The sequence below is a fragment of the Macaca fascicularis genome, chromosome 4 (assembly GCF_037993035.2).
Source record: "Macaca fascicularis isolate 582-1 chromosome 4, T2T-MFA8v1.1".
Classification (NCBI taxonomy): Eukaryota; Metazoa; Chordata; class Mammalia; order Primates; family Cercopithecidae; genus Macaca; species Macaca fascicularis.
The window spans coordinates 130,446,428-130,467,565 of record NC_088378.1 but is presented as its reverse complement, the minus strand read 5'-3'; the positions used below and the strand labels follow the sequence as shown (position 1 = coordinate 130,467,565).

The following is a 21,138-nucleotide window of genomic DNA, read 5'->3' as shown; positions in this document are numbered from 1 at the left end:
AGTCCCTGTGGGGGTATCTGTGTTCAGAAAGACCATCAATATCATATATCAAGGGGTTCTCTCATTCGTTTGTTTAAAGATGGAGTTTTGTTATGTTGCCCAGGCTGTAACTCCTGAGCTCAATGGGTGCATACCACCACACCCAGTTTGAGGGTCTCTCTCTCAAAGCCTATGGCTAAGAAACAGAAAGAAAATTATCATTTAAACCATGAAGGAGACATGGATGTAGTGAAAAAATATCCTGTATTTTTCAGACTTGTCTTCATTTCAGGAATTCTAGCTCCTTTTTAACCCAGGTGTTAGTATTTGTGTTTTGATTTTTGGTTCAGAAAATATTGACATAATCTTTTATTGGCTTCTAGGTACAAAGAATGAGATAAAAGAATAAACCATCCCCAATTTTAGAAACTCACAAGGAAGACAAACACATGTGGAATTGAAACAGACATGAACAAAGCAAGATATAAATAGTTTGCAATCTCAAATTCTCCATATGAAAGAATAAGATTGTAACATGGACTACCCAAAGCACATATAATTCACAAATACTTTCCCTTTGACTTTGAAATATGTTTGGGCCCTATATTTGAACAGAGCATTTCCTATGATTTGACATTTATAATAATTTGAAGTAAAATCTCAATTTAGGAGAAACAAGAAATCAGTGGTATAGAAGTACAGGATTTTTTTGTACCACTGATCATTTCTTCTCTGTTGTACTTTATACAAGATATGGTCAGTATCACTCTCAGAATGGTACAAAATTTTTTATACAAAGGAGGCAGTAATATTAGCCTAGGGTTGTAAATAGAATTTTCTTACACACTAGCAGCCATGTGCTTGAGAGTTTGCCATATTGAAGCACAAAGGATTATAAGGGAAAATCTCACTTAGATTTTCCTAAATTTCAGATGGTGGTTCAGCCTCTCTTCTCAGGCTAAAAGAAGAATTATCCCTACCTCAAACTGAGGTGTTGGAATTTGGAGTGCCTCTACTACGGGCAGCTGCTTGGGAGCTCTGGCCCAAGGAACAACAGATAGCTTTACACCTCGAATGTGCCTGCTTTCTCCAAGTTTTGGCCTGCCGCTGTGGGAGCTGCCATGGAGGAGACTTTGTCCCCTTTCACCGTTTTGCAGTTTGTTCTACTAAGAATTCCAAGGGGACCTCTCGATTCTGTCCTTACAGAGATACTGGCTCAGTGCTAACACAAGTGATCACAGAAAAATTGCAGCTGCCTTCTCCCCAAGGTAAACCCAGGAGACAGAAAGAGGATATATGGGTATTCATGTACTTGGAATTCTTCATCAAAAAGTTGAAATCAGATTAAAGGAGAAAAGTAGGTAGAAAGAACCACTTATTTATTCTTTAAGTACTAGAGATTTAAAAAAATGTAATCTCAGAGTTAAAGACTACCTTAGAGATCATATTTGTTCTGATTGGCAATCTTGGGCAAGTTACTTAACCTCAATCAATTGGGGACAGTAACAATACCAACTTCACGGGCCGGGTGCGGTGGCTTACACCTGTAATCCCAGCATTTTGAGAGGCTGAAGCGGGCGGATCACTTGAGGTCAGGAGATCAAGACCAGCCTGGCCAACATGGTGAAACCCCCTCTCTACTACAAATACAAAAATTAGCCAGGTATGGTGGTGGGCGCCTATAATCCCAGATACTCGCGGGGCTGAGGCAGGAGAATCGCTTGAACCCGGGAGCCGGAGGTTGCAGTGAGCCGAGATTATGCCACTGCACTCCAGCCTGGGCAACAGAGTAAGACTCTGTCTCAAAATAAATAAATAAATTAATTAATAATAATATCAACTTTACTGGGACATTGTGGGGATTAAATTAGTTAAAATATGTAGTGTGCTCTGAACAGTGCCAGACATATGGTGATTGCTCAATACCCTTTAGCTATTGTTTTGATTATTACTATTATTTTTCAGCTCAGTACACACATATTGAGTCCTTATGTGTGTCAGATTCTATACCAAGGAATATGGTGTGAATAAGCCTTGCTCTTTGCACTTCTGAAGCTATCTGTTTTGGGGGTTACTACACACATATAGATAGAGAATTCTAGTATGGCATGGTAAAAGCAATGAAAATGAGACGGGGCCATTAACTCAGCTGGGGAAATATGTCAGTGAAGATTCTCCTTTGAAGTAGATAATGTCAGAATTGCGTCTTGAGGGATAAGTAGGAGTTAGCTACCTGAAGAAGGTTTTATTGGTTAATAGATACTCACCATAGCCTGTTAAACATATGAGGTCATTGCTCTTTGTTTAGCCTTTTCAGTTAGCTTACCTTACAGAACAACTCATCGTCTCCAGCTGTCAGAAAGTTTCTTATTTCATCAGGATGTAAGCTGCCTCCTTGTAGCTTCATCCATTTTTCATAGTTATACCCTCTTCCATACTTGAAGATAGCTATCAAGACCCAACCAAATCCTCTTTCCCTACTTTGATAAAAGGGAGTTGGTTTGGTATTGGGGCTGGGGTGATGGTATGTGGAAAATGGTAGATAGTTGTCGGCAAAAGGCTAAAATGAGGGATTTGGTGTATGATACAGTTCTTCTAGGTATAACATCATGACTGTGAAGGTGGACCAATGACTTGGAGCAATTAGTCATTGGTTGATGAGCTCTATGTGCATTTGTAGCTTTCCAAAGTCTGGTATTGTGAAGAAACTGTGCTATTGTTCATATTTCCTGTGTGACTTTTTTGCTTTTAAGAGGTCAGTTTTGGCCCGGCCTGTTGGCTCACACCTGTAATCCCAGCACTTTGGGAGGCCAAGGTGGGCAGATCACAAGGTCAGGAGATCGAGACCATCCTGGCTAACACAGTGAAATCCTGTCTCTACTAAAAATACAAAAAAGTAGCCAGGCCTGGTGGCGGGCACCTATAGTCCCAGCTACTCAGGAGGCTGAGGCAGGAGAATGACGTGGACCTGGGAGGCAGAGTTTGCAGTGAGCTGAGATCCAGCCACTGCACTCCAGCCTGGGCAACAGAGCAAGACTCTGTCTCAAAAAATAAATAAATAAATAGGTCAGTTTTTTTTTTTTTTTTTTTTTGCTTTGGATTAGACAGCCTGGTCCATCCATAGGAAAAAGGCTCAAGACCTTCTCAGCCCAGCAGAACCCTGAGGAGGCTTCCCAGACCCGAGGCCTTTGTGCATTGCCATTGCAGACCTGGCATTGCCTGACTCCAGAGGGGACTATTACAGAGGCTATGATATGAGCGTGCCTCTTGGAGTTGTGTACTGCAGTAGAGCTGCCAATATCCTCAGTTATCTTAGCTGTGATTTAACATTATCATCAGCAAGCCAGTCCTTTTACTTAACCCAAGTTCTCCCTAAAACAGTCCTCTTAGACTCCTTATCAGTCCCACCATCCATGCTGTGAGTTGCAATGGGTAACATCTCAACATCATTCCTAATATTTGCTGTTATCTGTTAGAAGGCAGCTTCAGAAGAAGAATCAAATCTGTAGGATAAAGGCTATTTAAAGCCTGCTACATAAAGCTGGAAAGGTCTCTTGGTCACTGACTAGGGAACTGTGGTATCTTATACTATCACAATTTTCTTCACTTGGTTTTAGCCTTTACAGTTCACTCTGATCTGGTCATGACCCTGATCCATATGTATTCAGGGATTTCCACTACTAGAAATAGCCAGCAAACCAGGATGGACACATTCTTTATTTTTCCTTCATCTTGAAAATACTGAGTGCCTCCTTCAAAATCAGAACTAGTTTGAAGGTTTGGGAATGATGAGAGTTACTATTTGAATCACAAGTAGTTGTGAAGGAATTTACAAACTACCATCCTAATTTTGTGTTGTAAACTGCAGAAGAAAGGTAGTCAAGAATTTAAAATGTCCTCAGTTCATCCAAACATGGAGAATTAATCATATTTTTTTTCTCCCTACAGATAGTTTTCCATTCCAGATGAAACCATCCAGAACCCAGGAGGCCTTCTCAAGTGAATGCTGCAGGTAGACAGAAATGCTGAGGGTGAACATGGAGGGACCAAAAGTGACAGAAAGATGACCATTAAACTAAGCCACTTATGTCACTTGCAGTTGAGGAGTGGTGACTCTTGTACTAAGCCCAGTATTAAGGTTAACAGAGAATATTTGGAAAGGCAATTTTTGATTCTCTATAGGGAAATTATTATTTTTTTCTTTTTCTTTTGTTTTTGTTTTTTGTTTTTTGTTTTTTTTTTGAGACAGAGTCTCACTCTGTTACCCAGGCTAGAATGCAACGGCGTGATCTTGGCTCACTGCAACCTCTGCCTCCCAGGTCAAAGTGATTCCTGCCTCAGCCTCCCGAGTAGCTGAGACTATAGGCGTGTGCCACCACACCCTAGTAATTTTTGTATTTTTAGTAGAGATGGGGTTTCTCCATGTTAGCCAGGATGCTCTCGATCTTCTGACCTCATGATCTGCCCGCCTCAGCCTCCCAAAGTGCTGGGATTACGGGCATGATCCACCACGCCTGGTTGAGAAAAACTTTTTAAAAACACTTTTTTCTTTCCTTTTTTTTTTTTTTGAGATGGAGTCTCTGTCGCCCAGGCTGGAGTGCAGTGGCACCATCTCGGCTCACTGCAACCTCTGCCTCCCAGGTTCAAGCGATTCTCTTGCCTCAGCCTCCCAAGTAGCTGGAGTTACAGGTGCATGCCACCACGCCTGGCTAATTTTTGTATTTTTAGTAGACACGGCGTTTCGCCATGTTGGCCAGGCTGATCTTGAACTCCTGACCTCAGGTGATCCACCAGCTTCAGCCTCCCAAAGTGCTGGGATTACAGGCGTGAACCACCACACCCAGCCTTTTAATAGCTTTTAAGTGCATTTTATATGTAGCATTTTTATTTCCAGCTATAGATTTGTCTTCTTAATTATTTTAGCCCAGATGATATTAAAATGAACATACATTTCCTAACCATGTACCTCCTGGATCTCTAATGCTTTTCAGTTTCAATGTCCCTACCTGGAGTGCACCAGCCACTCTATATACAGTTTCCCATCCCACTTATCTAACTTGATTTCTTACTGTTTTCAAACAAAAAACTGTTTTGAAACAAAAATTTCAAAAAAAAATCAAAAAAAATTTCTGTTTTCAAACAAACAAAAAGACACACTAACCTGTGTGTCTTTGCTCACACAATTCTCCCTTGTTAAATGCTGAGTGACCTCCACATCTCTCCACCTATCAGTATGTTGACCATCCTTCAAGGCCCTCCTCAGTCTCCACTTTTTTAGATCATTATAGCTTAGAGAGATCTGACTTTTGAGCTCAGCGTGCCTGTGAAAAGTACACTAGATTAGAAGTCAAAGTGGTAAGCTCTAGTTTTGGTTCTACTTCTCAGTACGAAGCTATATGTAATTTCTCTGAGCCTCAATGACCTAAAAGAGGTAATTTTTGCCTGCCTGAATGAGAGAGTTGTAGGATTAGATGATGATATATAAAATAATATTAAAATGTGGTATTAGAAAATTCAAATATGCTATCAGAAAAAATGTATTATTATTGCTTTGTATCCTTTTTATGTTTTATTTAACATTTAGATTGTTGTTTAACTATTCAAGTGTGGTATTTCCCCATTTAGATTGAGCTATTTAGATTGGCTTTCAGCTTTTAAAAATTCCTAATAGAGCTTTGCAGTTACAGCTCTGGTCCCTGACTTTTAAAATTTTATGGAGTAATTGAGGAGAAGGATAGACAAATAATTAATGAATGATACAGGAAAGCTTCCTGGAAAAAGTGACTTTGAGACCTGGTAATGCCCCAATAAAGGTGGCCACTCTCAGTTTTTCATTTTCTTTCCACAAAGAACAGAGGAAGAGTTCCTAGATCAAGTGAAGAGGAAGCTGGCTCAGACCAGCCCTGAGAAAGACCTGTTGACCACAAAGCCTTGTCACTGTAAGGATATCCTGAAGTTAGTGCTCTCACCCCTCACCCAGCATTGCTTGGTCATTGGAGAAACGACCTGTGCATTTTATTACCTGCTGGAGGCTGCGGCTGCCTCCTTGGACCTGTCAGACAATTATATGGTGAGCAGGCTCTGCAATCTGCCCTTCAGCTGAGCCTTTTACTTTGAGAATTTGATTGAGATCTCTTACAATCATAACCATGAGTGAAAAGTGGAAGAAAGTAGGAGAGACAGAAGAGCTAGAAAGGATTTAGGAAAAAACATGAAGTGGGAATATGGTAGTGGAATAGCACCAACCCGTGCTGGCACTGCCCCTGACTCTTGCACAAGCAGTCCAGCTCCTGTTTCTAGCTTGAAGTCCAAATCTGTTTCAAATTCTGATCTTGACCCTCATCATAACCTTACTCCAGCCTTTGCCCTAATCACACCAGCATCATCCTAATCCTAATCTGGTTTCTTTATCCCTTGCCCTGTTTGGAGGCCTTCTTTTATTTAAGGAAGGCAAGCAGTCTTCTGGGCCAACCCTCAGCATTTTCATTTTTGAAAAAACACAAAGTGAAGATCTGTCAGTTTGAGGAGGCTACTTTCTGCCGTCTTCTGTCAGAGGTGAGGACAGGGGTGACCTTGAAGTGCTGGCTATTTCTCCTTGAGGGTTACCCTATTATTTCTTTTAAAATCTCTTCATTGTTTTTTGTGTATGATTATAAATGTGATAATGTGATAAAAGGCTTATTCACATTTAAAATATAGAAATATATAATAGGTAGAAAGTGAAAGAGCTCCCACTAATCCTACACCCCCCCACCATAATTAATAATTGTATGCATGTTCCACCAACTGTACACACACAGCCATATCATTGTTTTCCATTATTTTTTAATAGGATCATATTCTACATTTTCTTGTTCCTGCAGTTTGCTTTTATTCTTAATAGTACAGACAGAACCTATTTACATATTGGTGTGCATACCGATCCACCACATAGTTACAACTGCCAAGTACTCCATTGGCTAGATCATAGCTTAGCTCTTCCCTTCTTCAGGTGCATTTAGGTTATCTCTATTTTGGGGATTATTATAAACATTGCTACAGTGAATATTCTTCTTAAGTATCTCTTTCTCTCCTTGTGAGAGTGTTTTTGTAAGAGAAATTTCCAAAGGTGGCAATGCTAAGACACAATTTTAAAATTCATAAATACATCACCAAATTGCCAAACAAAAATATTGTATCAACTCAAGTTTTTCCCATTTCCTCATATCCTTACTAACATCAGATACTACCAGTCTTTTCTAACCTTGCTAATTCCTAGACAAAGTTATATTGTTTTAATGTGTTTCTCTTAATTAATAAGGTACATCATTCTTCTAGGTTTATTGGTCATTTGTGTTTTTTTGTGAATTATCCATTCATGTTCATTGAAGTAGATATAAACTAATTTGCTCATTGAAGTATATGTAAACTAATTTTAATGTAAACCTTAAGATAATTTGGTTAGGATGGTAAACTTAAGGTACATAATGTCTTGAAGGCCAAAGGGAGTATTAGAGTTGTCACATTGTTGCATTATTTATGCTTCAACCAAGAGGTCTTCAGAGCAAAGTTAAATAATTATTCTTTCCCTTTATAAGTGAGAGTTATTGTACAGTCCTCCCAAGATTGTTCTTTGTTCTAGAATCACATAGACTTTATCACTTTCTTGAGGGATTCAGCCTTAGAATGTGAAGATATAGGATAACTTCAAGGTAGTTCCCCAGCTCCCACCCCACATCTACTGTGAGTCAACCTATTTTGGAAGAGAGATAAAGGATTTGGTGATATTATAGATGCTTTCTATGTGATGTGAGAGCATCTGAGTCTCCACTCAAATGACGATCCCTTCTCACTCTAGCAGCATCACATTTTAAATCACAGCCTTCCTCTACTGCCCACTGACAAATGTGTGGGAGATGAGAAAGGAGGATACTTTCTCCATAATCCTACTTTCTCAACCCTTTACTCACTTATGGCCATACTGGTGCTTGTTAGGGTGACTGCTAACCAGGCTATGCTCTAGCTCAGCTCACTCTTAGCACCTCAGTAACCCCAACTACACATCTCAAAATGAAAGAGCCAGTGTGTTATATCCAAAACCTTGTATTTACATTAATTCTTCTTGTTTTCCCATCTCCAGGTCTGTTTCAACATGGGACACATCACTTTAGCCAAAAAATTGGCTAGGAAAGCCCTTCGGCTGCTGAAAAGGAATTTCCCTTGGACCTGGTTTGGTGTCCTTTTCCAGACATTCCTGGAAAAGTATTGGCATCCCTGTACCCTGAGCCAACCTCCAAACAACCCTAGTGAGAAGTGAGAAGGCTTCCTAAGACTGTAGTTAACTAGCCTGAGCTTTGCCTTTTTGACCTAAAACTACTCTTTTTCTATCAAATAATCTTCAAGCATCTAACAGACAAGCAGATAACAAGATATATAACAGTCAGCATATATATATATATATATATATATATATATGCATGTAACAAATAAGTATATAACATACAGTTCTAACTCTTCCACCTTACTCCCCCAGCCAATTACATGTAGCAAATAGGGATTTAAAGAATGAATCTTTTTTTGAAACCTCTCGCTGAACTTTTCCTGATCAAGGGGGATTAATTAAAATGGCATATGCAGTTAGGAGTAGTGGGAACCAAGGACTGTTTCTGAATTTGGACATCTGTAGATGGCCCCATGATGAGTAGACTTGGAGCTCTTGTAGGGAGGGAACTTTGGGCATTAGTAAAGAATAAGGGTGTGCTAACCACCCTGTGCCTTGCAACAGTAAGAAGAATTTGGCAGTTCTGCAGCAGCAGTTGCATTGCCTGTCCCTACTCTGGCAGCTCTATAACCTGGAGGCCACAGCCAGTAGCTACAGGTTTGCCTGCCTGGCTACTCTTATGCAGAAGAATTCAGCCGAGGAGTTTGCAAATGAAGCCCAGGTAAGCAGGTCCTTGCTTTACCTTTGGACCTCACTCAGAAACCAAGTTCCTGGTTTAGCATGGTTCTCCAATAACCCAGACAACGCTGATCATGTGTTCAAGTGAAGTTTCTCAGTTTGCAGTTTATAGATGGGTTTCCAGGTATGAGATTATCTGTGAACTCCCAGAACTGAATGCAGAATTTTATGTGTATATTCAAAAGAACCTTTGGGGGCTGGCAGGAGGAAGAAAAGGGGGTCATTGCTTTCATCAGATTCTCAAAGAAGCCTGTGATCTAAAAAAGATTTAAAACTGCTGATTTAGGAAAAAAACAAAAGGAAATGTGTCTTCCTCATTTTAGTGTCTTACCTTTCTCTCTGTCTTATCCACATATTCAACAATGAACCATTTGGTGAACACCTATTATATGCCAGGCACTGATCTTGACTCCAGGGAAATATAATAAGTAAAATATACAGTATGTTAGGTGATAATCAATGCAGTGGAGCAAAATAAAGTGGAGGCAAGGGGATATGGAGTTCTGTGAGGTGAGGGGTGGGGTATAGTTTTGAACAAGGTGGTCAGAGAAAGCTTTGCTGAGCAGGTGACATTGGAGTAAATATCTGAAAGAGGCGAGAAAGTCAGACTGTCTGGGAGTAGAGTATCCAGGCAGAGAGCACAGTGAATGCTCAAGGCATATCCTCTGTGTTTGAAGGACAGTGTGACTGGAGGGGAAGAAGAGGAGGGTGAACCAAGAGATGAGGTCAGAAGGACCGGGAAGGGGTGGGGTGGCAAATGGTGCAGACCCTAGATAGGCCACTGTAGGAGTTTTGGCTTTTACTCTGAAAGAGATGGGAAGCCATTAATGGGTTCTGAGAAGAGGGGTGACAGTATCTACTTATATTTTAATAAGATCATTCTGTCTGCTGTGTTGAAAGTAACATGAAGGGGACAAGGGAGGAAGCAGGGAGATCAGTTAGGAAGCTAATGCAGTAATCTAAGCAAGAGATGGTGATGGCTTTGATTATTGTGGGGAAAAAAGGTTGGGGGTTTAGAGGCAATAGGATTCACTCATGGATCAGTTCTGGGATGTGAGGGAAAGAAGAGTCAAGGATAATCCAAAAAGTTGTGACCCGAACTTCTAGAGGGACAGAGATGCTCTTAATTGGGATAGGGAAGTCTGCAGGAAGAACAGATTTGGGGGAAGATTTGGGAGCTAGGCTTTAGACATATTTTATTTGAGATGCCCATTAGACATCGAGGTGGAGACAAGTCTGGTGAATATGAGTCCAGGTGAATATTCAAGTCTGGGATTCATGGGAGAGGTCTGAGCTGGAAATAGACATATGGGAACCATTAGTGTGCAAATACTGTTTAAAGTCACAGGACTGTGTGAGAACACCAAGGGAATTAGTATAGAAAAGTTCCAGGGACTTTGTTAACAGCTCCAGTGTTAAAAGGTCAGAGTGGTGAGGAGAAACCAGCAAAAGAAACTGAGAATAAGTTGCCAGGGAGACAGGAGGAAAACCAACAGAGCCTGGCATGCTGGAAAGCTAGGGAAGACAGTGTTCCAAGAAGAGAACACTATTTCAAGTGCACACATAGTTATATAGAACACTATTTCAGATGTGCACATAGTTACATAGAGATCTAGGCAGCAGCCTTGAAGAGCTCTATGGAGCAAATATCAGAGGTCTTAAATTAGAAAACAAAGAAGAGGTAGTTTAATCAGTGTTTTGAAAGGGAAAGTCATGGATTGGAGAGGAAAAGCAGGAGCATGTAGAGAAAGTGGTTTGTTTAAAGAACAGGCAGTGAGAATGATCCAGTTAGAAGTGTAGGGGTGAGAAGGAGCATATTTTTCTAGCTGGGTTGGAGGCAAGTTGTGGGATACCAGGAGTTTAGACTGAGTGAGCAGCAAGGCATCATAATAGGCTCTTACATAGGAAAGGAACAAAATGGAAATGTTACATGAATGTACAATGGGAATATTTTGCCCTGTGTTTGTTTCCCTGCAGGTTGTCTCTACCTATGTGGAGCTCTCTCAGTTCTCCCAGAGCATGGGCATCAAGGACAAGTGGCTGCACTGTGAGCAGATGGCCATTCAGAAAAGCAGTTTATGTTGGTTCTCCAGGGAGGGATTGTTGGCCACAGCTCAGCTCATGCAGGCCCTGGCCTACACCAAGCTCTGCCTTGGCCATCTTGACTTCTCCATCAAGCTGGGTAAAGGGACTTAGGGATGGTGGGTCTAGGGCTTTTAGAGAGTACATGTTCACAGCTGGACCTCACACGGTGCTTTTGAACCTCCTCAGGTTTTCAAGCTCGTGAGATATGCAGACACCTCAAGAAACCAGCTCTGGAGAATCTGGTTCTCTCAGTTCTCTTCAGATCTGCATTTCTGAAGAAGAAGTATTAAGATCATTTTCTGTCATTTGTATTTGTTTCCTAAGAGGGGTGTGTATATTTTCCCAGAGAAGTTTGGAGTGGAGAGGGAGATGCTATTCCATTTCCACACCCCGGGATATCCTTCCCTTGGCCACTCCAGCCACATTATCTTAAGTGTGGAAGAATCAGGAGTGGAAATGCAGAGTCAGAGCTACTATATATTCCTTAGCACTTGGGGGCTCATGGACAAACTTTATTCAAAAAAAAAAAAAAAACTCTGCAGGGAGATAGAGAATTGCAGCAGCTGAAGACCCTGGAAACTGCCTCAGAGGCAGTCTCCCACCTCCTTTGCCTAGAGATAGGTCTGATCCCAGGCATAGATGTTCTCTATATAAATAGAGCTATGAAGAGATCTAAAGGATGTTAGGCTGCTTTGAAGGTGTAAGACCCCTTCCTTTCCTACCCATCCTCCTCACTCCCTAGCTGGTCCCAGTGGCTCTGTCTCTCGGCAGATTTGGCCTGTGTGTCCATGTACTGGAGAGTCAGTGGGCGCTCATTTCTCAGGGTTATGATGTCCTTGGCCTGGCCTGCTTTTACTCTGCTTGCTTAGATCTGCTGCTCTACGGAAAAGGTAAATCTTGCACAGGTCTCTGCTGTACTCCTGAGGGATTCAGACCTCAGATGGGGCTCTAGGTTTGGAATACAGGCAGTCATGAACCTGTCCCTCAGGCATGGCCTCTGCCCCTGACCTCTGGCTCCTTAAAGTCTGGGAACCATGTTGTGATTCAGGGGTGTCTGCCTTTGGGGTCTTGTTTCCTTCCCCGTATCACATATCTTCTATACCCTGGTTCCTACACTGATAGTATATACTAGCGTGGTTACCTTCTCTGTCCACAGGATTGCTGTTTCGGCCCTTTAGTGAGTGTCTGCGTTTTGTTCAAATCTACGAGCACAGCCGTGTTCTGACCTCTCAGAGCAATGTCATGCTGGGGGTCCACTCCTCCCTGGCCATGTGGTAATGTCTTACTCAAGGGTTGTGGAAAAGGATAGACATTTAAGTCATTTAAGCTGTCTCTCCCCACCTGACAGGACTGTTGAACATCTCTAACCAACTTTTAAAGACCATTCACCTCCCATACCCTCCCATCTTATTAAAAGGGCTTTTGTCCTTTAACAGGTTTTGGCCTGTAGGTCAAGGGTTACAATTAGGGTTACACTTAACTGCTAGAGTAACCCATAGCAAGGCTGAATATAATTGGTCTCTTTTTAAGTTTCCTTGTATGTGAGTTAGTAGCCTTGATCACTTTCTAGCATCACAATTCTGACTGTCCAGAAGGTCTTAGAGCCTTAAAGAAGTGACGATTTTAAGCAAAAGTCATGGTTGGTAAGCAGCAGATATTGCTGAGAGCTATTACTCTTTTCCTCCAGGTTTGCCCAGGAATCACAGTGGGGCCTGTTTGAGCACTATTTCTCCAAGGCTTGCCAGTTGGTGAAAAGAACCAATGCTTCGCTATTTGGTGCACATGGCTTTGTCCGATTCCTAGAGTGCCATGTGCTAATGTTACAGAAAATACCAGAGGGTATCTTCATGCATATTCCTCTAGAGCTTCGCAGCCAAACCCTTGAGGTACCTGTTTCTCAGCTGTCCTTCAACTAACACCTAATTCACTTAGTTCTACCCTGTGATGCTCTTTCTACCACCTGCATCTCTTCCGTGTTTTCCCTTTTACTGGTTCTATCTTCCTTTACTCTTTGAATCCTTTGTTTCTCCACCTAGAAAGTTTCCACCTACCTTATGTATCCTGCCAGATATTATTGTATCTAGTTCTGGACTGGGTTTCTTTCCACCTTTGCCAGCTACTACCCAGTATCATTAAAATATTAACATTTAGCCTTGCTCAGTGGACCTGTACTCTATGGTTCAGTCTGTAATTTGACACATCTCCCTACAGCCCTTCTGAGTCTAAAACACATTGCAATTCCTCTGTATCCCAAAACCAGTTTTCCAGGCCTATTTTGCCATCAGTAACTCCTCCTGTTCCCTCAGCCATGAGTGAATATGCTGAATGAGGACCTTTGTAAGTTCTGATGAAGTGGCATGTTAGGAGAATGATGCACTAATCCCACAGCTAATGGACCTTCCTTTCCTTTCAGTACTTTAAGGAGTTCTTCTCTCGATGTGTGACCTGCCCTGTCTATCACCAGTGGGTATCTGAGCTTAAGGCCTCTGTAATGAGATGTGAAAAGAGAGAATTCATGTCCCTGACTAACAGCATCAGACCTTTTGACACTTGCTTGACCAGGATTTGGATAAAAGGAGAATTTCTGCAGGAAAATAACTCTTAGAAAAGAAATTTAGGAATACAGAGTAAGCATTTCTTCCTGGAACCCTTGTGTGAGAGACATAAAGACAGTCTCAGATTCTTACTCATGAGCAGTCAAAGGCTGCACTTCTGAAGTAAAAAGGGACACACAGATGTAAGGAGTTAGTCCTTGCTCCAGAGGTAAGTATAATCCTCTTCCTAATGCTAGGCCCTGCCTGGACAGATAGGAATCCCTTCTATTGTTAAACAGCAATTTCTTCAGCTTCTCTCAGCTCTTTGTTTCAGTATTGGTAACCCTTAGGCATAGAAAGTTCTTCCTTGCTTTTAGCCAAAGCAATTGGGTTGTTTCCTTGGAATAACTGGATGGTCACTAAGGAGAGAAAAAGGTCTTAGAAGTCACAGTGTAATGTCTGTGAAGGTGAATGATAACATTAGGCAAGAAAAGGAGAGGAAAGAATATAGTTCCTTTCCTCAGAGCCCTACAAATCTCCTTCTTTCCCAGGGCCGCTATTAACTTTGTAATTGCTGAGGACATTCTTTGTATTTATCACATTCTTTATGTTCCTTCTTTCAGGATTTAACAGAGTGGCTGATGTCAAGGAGAACAAGGATGCAGAAGAAACTCAAGATGTATGTGTTAAAAGAACAATAAGCTGAAGGGACCATGATTCTCTTATTGTATATAACACAAGGAAATGCCCCAGATTCTCCTTTTAAATATATAGTGTACATATTAAGTATACTAGCCTTTATAGTTACTGCTATCTATATGTTTATCAAAATAAAAGACTATTTTTTTCTAAAACGTGCCGCTTAGTTTTTTTTAACTCTTAAAAGTCATTAGCACAACTCTACCAGAAGTTAAAACCAGGAGTAGACAGGAGGCCTGGAAGGCTTTAAGATGAACTGATTCCATCTTTTGTAAGGTGAGATCCATTAGCAGATGAAAAACTATGACCCTAATAAAGAAATTGCCATTACTTAAGGAGGGCTGGTAGTGCGAGTGCCTTCGTGTTGCCCTCTTTTGGCACAGATTTGGTGATGGGCTCCTAAGAAGTCAAGGAGTCTTTTGAGAGGTACAAAGGGTTGTGGGAATCCATTTCTCCTTTGTGCTGTGTGATTTGGCCATTCCCAGGTAAAACTGCGAAGTTGCCAAAAGTATGTGTAACTTTAGCTTTCTCCCTTTTTCTTCTCTTTGGAGTTGCCATCTTTGGCCTTTATCTATTTGATGGTGTTTCTTCCACTGAGTATGATCTTCCCATTGATTTCTTACACTTTGTAACTCAATCATCTAGTGTCCATAGAGTGAATTTGCTAATGTTATGATAGCTGCAATTTGTTATTTACTTACTTGTGCTTGAAATACATTGTTTAAATCCTATATCAATTCTGTGAGTCAAGTACTATTATTATCCCATATTACAGATGAAGAAATGGAAGCCTAGAAAGAGTTTACCCCAACAAACATAGCCACAAAATGATAGAGCTGAGCTTCTAACTCAGATTTGATTCCAGAGATTATACTACGCTATGCAGGCTTTCATGGGAACTAGGCTTTCCTGTACCCAGTCTTTACTATTCTCTTCAAATGGCCAAGATCAGAACTTTAAGGACAGGAAGGGAGACGTTTATGAAAGGGAGGCCTGCACTTACCCTTTAAATCATGCAATCTAATCTATACATTTCCTCCTTCCACTTTTCTCCCTCTTGCTACCTTTCTTTTTCCTGTCCCTCTATTCCCTTCATCTTCCCCCTTGCATTCCTCCCATCTTACTCCTTCCTTTCTTCTTTTCACCCACTTTCTGTCCTCCTCCCTCATTCCTTTAAATTTCTGGGAGGTAATATAGAGTAGCAATCCAGACGAGGACTCTGGAACCAGATAGGCTCGGTTGAAATTCTAACTCTGCTGCTTATTAGCTGCATTCATTTGGGCATATAATTTATCCTTCTATATGCCTCAGTTTCCTTTTCTGTAGATGGAGATAAAATATCCTCTTGTCCTAAAAATAGGACAAAAGACTGTCAATGTGAAGATTAAATGATTATAAAGCACCTGGCATATAGTAAGCACTCAGTGACTGGTAGCTATTATTATTGGTTCAGCTTTTATATTTAAAAGTAGATGTTACATTTATGTGGTAGAAAATTCAAAAGAAACAAGTGTATAACAGTGAAAAACTCTTTCCCATCTATGTCTTCCAGACACCAGTTGCCCTCCCCAGAGATAATCAGTGTTACCACTTCCTTGTGTACCCTAGCAAAATTATTCTATGCACATGTAAGCAATAGTATATAGTTACTGCAACCTTCTTTCCCACAAATGGTGGTGATAGGTAATAACACCCTGCAGTACTTCATCCTTTTTTTTTTTTTTTTTTTTTTTTTGGCATTCCCTTTTGGCACTTTTTTTATTGAGAAAAAATTCACCCTTTTAAGGTATACAATTCAGTGCTTTATAGTATATTTGTAAGACTGTACAATCATCACCACTATCTTAATTCCAGAACATTTTTATCACCCCAGAAAGGAACTCTGGTCCCATTAGGAGTCACTCCCCATTTCCTCTTTCCCCAATCTTTGTAACCACTAATATATTTTCTGTCTTTAAAGATTGGCCTATTCTGGACATTTCATATAAATGGAATTATTATACATGGCTTTTTCTTTCAGTTAGCATAATGTTTTCATGGTTTATTTATGGTGTAGGGTTACTCTTTATGGCCAGGTAACATTCCATTGTACCACATTGTGGCACATGATGCCACATTTTATTTATCTGTTCATCATTTGGTGGACACTTAGGTTGTTTCCAGTTTTTAACTATTGTTATAAATAATGCTATGGTAAACATTCATGTACAAGTTTTCGTGTGAACATAGGCTTTCAATTCTCTTGAGTATATACCTATCTTGGCATTTCCAGGAATTTCCAGGTCATACAGAAATTCTGTGTTTAACTTTTTGAGGAACTGTCAAACTGTTCTCCAAAGCCTCTGTACCATTTTACATTTTCACCAGCAATTTCCATAGCCTAGCCAACACTTGCTTTTGTTTGTCTTTTTTATTATAGCTATCCTAGTGGGTATGAAGTGGTATCTTATGATGTTGATTTATATTTCCTTAGTAACTAATGATGTTGAGCATCTTTTCATGAGCTTACTGGACACTAGTATATCTTCTTGGAGAATGTCTATTCAAATTATATGCCCATTTTTTAATTGGAGTTTTTGCCTTTTATTGCTGCATATTACAAGTTTTAAAAATATATTCTGCATACTGGACCCTTATTGGGTTTGACTTGCAAATATTTTCTCCAATTCTGTAAGTTGTCTTTCCACTTTCATGACGAAATCATTTTGCAAAATGTAAGTTTTTAATTTTGATGAAGTCAATGTATCTATTTTTTAGTTTGGATCTTTGTGCTTTAAGTGTCATATCTAAGAAACTATCAACTAATCTGAGGTCACAAAGATTTACTCATGTTTTCTTCCAGGAGAGAAAAATCGACTTTTTATTTTGGCTTTTACATGTAGGTCTTCAATTTATTTTGAGATACTTTTTGTATATCATGTGAGGTCATGTTACAAAATCATGCTTTTGCATGTGGCTATCCAGTTGTCCTAGCACCATTTGTTTTTAAACAAAATATTCTTTCACTTATTTAATTGTCTTGACGCCCTTGTTGAAAATCAGTTGATCTTAAGTGAATGGGTTTATTTCTGGCCTCTCCATTTATTCTGTTGGTCTATATGTCTATCCTTATGCTAGTACCATACAGTCTTGATTATTGTAGCTTTATAGTAAGTTTTACAATCAGGAAGTGTGAATCCTTCAACTGTACTCTTCTTCTGCAAAATTGTTTTGGCTATTCTGGGTCCTTTGTGTTTACATGTGAATTTTAGGATTGGCTTATCGATTTCTGCCAAAAGGACAACTGTAATTTTGATAGGGATTGCATCAAATCTATAATTAATTTGGGAAGAATTGCCATCTTAACAATACTAAGTCCTCTGATCCATGAAACTGGGATATCTTTTCCATATATTTAGGTCTTCTTTAATTTATTTCAATAATATTTTGTCATTTTAATGTATAAATGTTAGACTTCTTTTGTTACATTTATGCCTAAATATCATATTCTTCTTGATACTATTATAAATGGAATTGTTTTCTAAATTTCATGTTTGAATTGTTCATTGCAAGTATATATAGAAATACAACTGATTTTTGTGTATATATAGTTTTCTTTTTTTCTCAGACAAGTTAGATAATGTGTATTGATTTTGCATCCTGGAACTTTGCTGAACTTACTAGCTCTAAATTTTTTTTTTAGATTCCGTAGGATTTTACATATGCAAGATCATGTCATTTAAAAATAGATGCTTTTCTTTCTTTCTAGTCTGGAATCCTTTTATTTCTTTTTCCTTTCTAATTTCTCTTTCTTAGAACCTTTAGTACAATGTTGAATAAACGTGGCAAAGAGTGAATATTCCTGTCTTGTTCCCAATCTTGGGGGAAAGATTTCAGTCTTTCACCTTTAAGTGTGCTGTATGCTTTTGATAGATGGCCTTTATCATCTTGAGGAAATTCCCTTCTATTCCTATTTGTTGAGTATTTTTGACATGATATGGTGTCAGATTTTGTCAAATGTTTTTTTGGCATCTGTTGAGGTGACCATGTGGTTTTTGTCCTTTGTTCTATTGATATGGTATAATATCACATTGACTGATTTTTATATGTGAAATCAACTTTGCATTCCTGGGATAAATCCCACTTTGTCATGGTGTATAATGCTTTTTATCTGTTACTATATTCTATTTGCTAGTATTTTGTTGAAGATTTTTACATCTCCATTGATAAAGGATGTTGGTCTGTAGTGTTTTTGTTTTTGTTTCTTCTTGTGATTTCTTTGTCTGTTTTTTGGATTAAGGTAATACTGGCCTCATAGAATGAGTTAGGAAGAATTCCCTTCTCATTTATTTTTTAGAATAATTTGTAAAGGGTAGGTTTTTAAATTCTTTAAATATTTAGTAGCATTCACCAGTGAAGCCATCTGGGCCTGGGCGTCTCGTTGTGTGTGTGTGTTTTTTTTTTGTTTGTTTGTTTTGTTTTTTTTTTTTATTACTAATTTAACCTCTTTACTTGTTATAGATCTATTCAATTTTTTATTTCTTCTTGAGTCAGTTTCAGTAATTTGTGTCTTCCTAGGAATTTGTTCATTTCACCTAGGTTATCTTAACTTGTTGATATATAATTGCTCATAGTATTCCTTTATAATCCTTTTTCATATCTTAATGCCAGTAGTTGTCCCTCCAATTTCATTCTGTATTTTAGTGATTTGAGTCTTTTTTTTTTTTTCTTGGCTAGTGTAGCTTAAAAAGGTTTATCAATTTTGTTGATCTTTTCAAAGAACCAACTCTTGGTGGTGTTGATTTTTCTCTATTATTTTTCTGCTCTCTATTTCATTTCATTCATTTCTGTTCTAATTTTTATTATTTTCTTCCTTCTGCTTGCTTTGATTTTAGCTTACTCTTCAGTCTAGTTGCTTCAAGTAAAAGATTAGGTTGCTGTTTTGAGATCTTCTTCTTTAATGTAGGTGATTAAAGCTATAAGTTTCATTCTAAGCACTGATTTTGCTACATCCCATAAGTTTTGGTATATTGTGTTTATATTTTTATCTCAAAGTGTTTCTAATTTCCCTTGTGATTTCTTCTTTAACACAGCTGTCATTTAGAAGTATGTTGTTTAATTTCTACGTATTTATGCATTTCCAAAATTTACCTCTGTTACTAATTTCTAATTTTTTTCCATTATGGTAAGAGAACATACTTTGTCTAATTTCAGTCCTTTTAAATTTATGGATACTTGTTTATGGTCTAATATATAGTGTATCCTAGAGAATGCTGCGTGTACACTTGAGAGGAATATGTATTCTACTGCTGTTGGGTAGAGTGTTTTATAACTGTCTGTTAGGTCTAGTTGATTTATAGAGTTGTTCATGTCTACTGTTTCCTTGCTGATTTTCTGTCTACTTGTTCTATCCATTTCTTAAAGTGAGATATTGAAGTCTCCAACTATTACTCTTTACTTTTCTATTTCTTCCTTTAATTGTCAGTTTTTGCCTCACATTTTTTGAAACCCTATAGTTAGGTGCATATATATTTATAATTGTAGTATCTTCTTGATGGATTGACCTTCTTGTCATTATGATGTCCTTTTTATCTCTAGTAACAATTTTAAGTCTTAACTCTATATTTTGCCTGATATTTGTATAATCATTCCAGCTCTCTTTAGCTAGTTTTCATGGTATATGTTTTTACATTCTTTCACTTTCAACCAGCTTGTGTTTTTTAATCTAAAGTTTTTCTCCTATAGGCAGCATGTAGTTGGATCATGTATTTTTAATGCATTCTGCCAATTTCTGCCTTTTAGAATGTTTAATCCATTTACATTTAATGTAATTACTATAAAGTTAGATTTATGCCTGCCATTTTGTTTGTTTTCTATTTGTTTTATGTCTTTTTGCCTCTCTTCATCAACTGCCTTCTGTTGTGTTAAATGTTGTGTTAAATAGATAATTTTAACTTTAGCTTTATAATTGTTAATCTATGAAGTTCTCTTTTAAATCAAATAGATAGGGAGAAAGACATTTTTCCTAAGTAAACATTCCCTCTATTGATGCAAGTCTTTGGTTAATTTCCAGAGTTCTGAAAAAGTTGATTCTGAATATATTTGCCAGTTTTCTTGTTTCTTGTTGCTGTTTTTTTTGTTGTTGTTGTTTTGTTTTTTTGGTTTTTTTTGACAGAGTCTTGCTCTGTCACCCAGGCTGGAGTGCAATGGCACAATCTCAGCTCACTGCAACCTCCACTGCCCAGGTTCATGCAATTTTCCTGCCTCAGCCTCCTGAATAGCTGGAATTACAGGCATGTATCACCACACCCGGCAAATCTTTGTATTTTTAGTAGAGATGGGGTTTCACCATATTGGCCAGGCTGGTCTCAAGCTCCTGACCTCAGGTGACCCACCTGTCCCAGCCTCCCAAAGTGCTGGGATTACAGGCATGAGCCACCACGCCTGGCCTTCTTGTTGCTTTTTGGAGGAGAGAGTTTTCACAGGTTCTTACTCTGGCATGTATCAGTTTTAATGTATGAGTTCTTTTATGGCTTCTGAGTTTGGTTCATTCTTGAAAGGGCTCTTTTCTCTCTAAAATTATTTTAACTATTCCTCAACAGTCTTTCAACTATTTTTTAGGCCAATTTTATCAAAACAGTATTTACATTTAGGAAAATGTACCCATTTTAGCGATAGGTTTTTGACAAATATATATACCTATGTAATCACTAGCACAATCATGATAGAGAACATTTCAACCAAAAAAGTTATTTCAGGTCCCTTTGTCATCATTCCCATTCCATCAATACTCCCAGCTTCGACACAAAATACTCTCATTATATTTTTCATTGTCTTTGTGTTATTTCTCCTTTGTCATTTTTTATTTCAGTCTTAAGTTGCCTAACAGTGTCTCTTTCATTTTATTTTAAAGAATCTGTTCTT

General features: G+C 38.8%; 1 protein-coding gene across 24 annotated transcripts in view; it reads left to right on the top strand.

The window, feature by feature from the left end:
- The window catches only part of LOC102134704 (adenylate cyclase type 10-like), a 40,682-nt gene extending 26,292 nt beyond the window's left edge, over positions 1 to 14,390 (top strand). For 8 of the 24 annotated variants that reach the window (XM_074038108.1, XM_074038106.1, XM_074038121.1 and 5 more), the window contains 13 exons: positions 912 to 1,247; positions 3,928 to 3,991; positions 5,830 to 6,049; positions 6,409 to 6,534; positions 8,099 to 8,271; positions 8,744 to 8,900; positions 10,895 to 11,099; positions 11,189 to 11,285; positions 11,774 to 11,892; positions 12,159 to 12,276; positions 12,690 to 12,888; positions 13,416 to 13,629; positions 14,160 to 14,390. In XM_074038108.1, the coding sequence (XP_073894209.1) occupies positions 912 to 1,247; positions 3,928 to 3,991; positions 5,830 to 6,049; positions 6,409 to 6,534; positions 8,099 to 8,271; positions 8,744 to 8,900; positions 10,895 to 11,099; positions 11,189 to 11,285; positions 11,774 to 11,892; positions 12,159 to 12,276; positions 12,690 to 12,888; positions 13,416 to 13,607 (2,006 nt within the window). In that variant the 3' untranslated portion in view covers positions 13,608 to 13,629; positions 14,160 to 14,390. Of the gene's footprint in view, positions 1 to 911; positions 1,248 to 3,927; positions 3,992 to 5,829; positions 6,050 to 6,408; positions 6,535 to 8,098; positions 8,272 to 8,743; positions 8,901 to 10,894; positions 11,633 to 11,773; positions 11,893 to 12,158; positions 12,279 to 12,689; positions 12,889 to 13,415; positions 13,630 to 14,159 lie in introns of those variants that run through there. The other 16 variants (XM_074038129.1, XM_065544067.2, XM_074038119.1 and 13 more) reach the window with 14 other exon arrangements.
- The last annotated feature ends 6,748 nt before the right edge of the window (positions 14,391 to 21,138 follow it).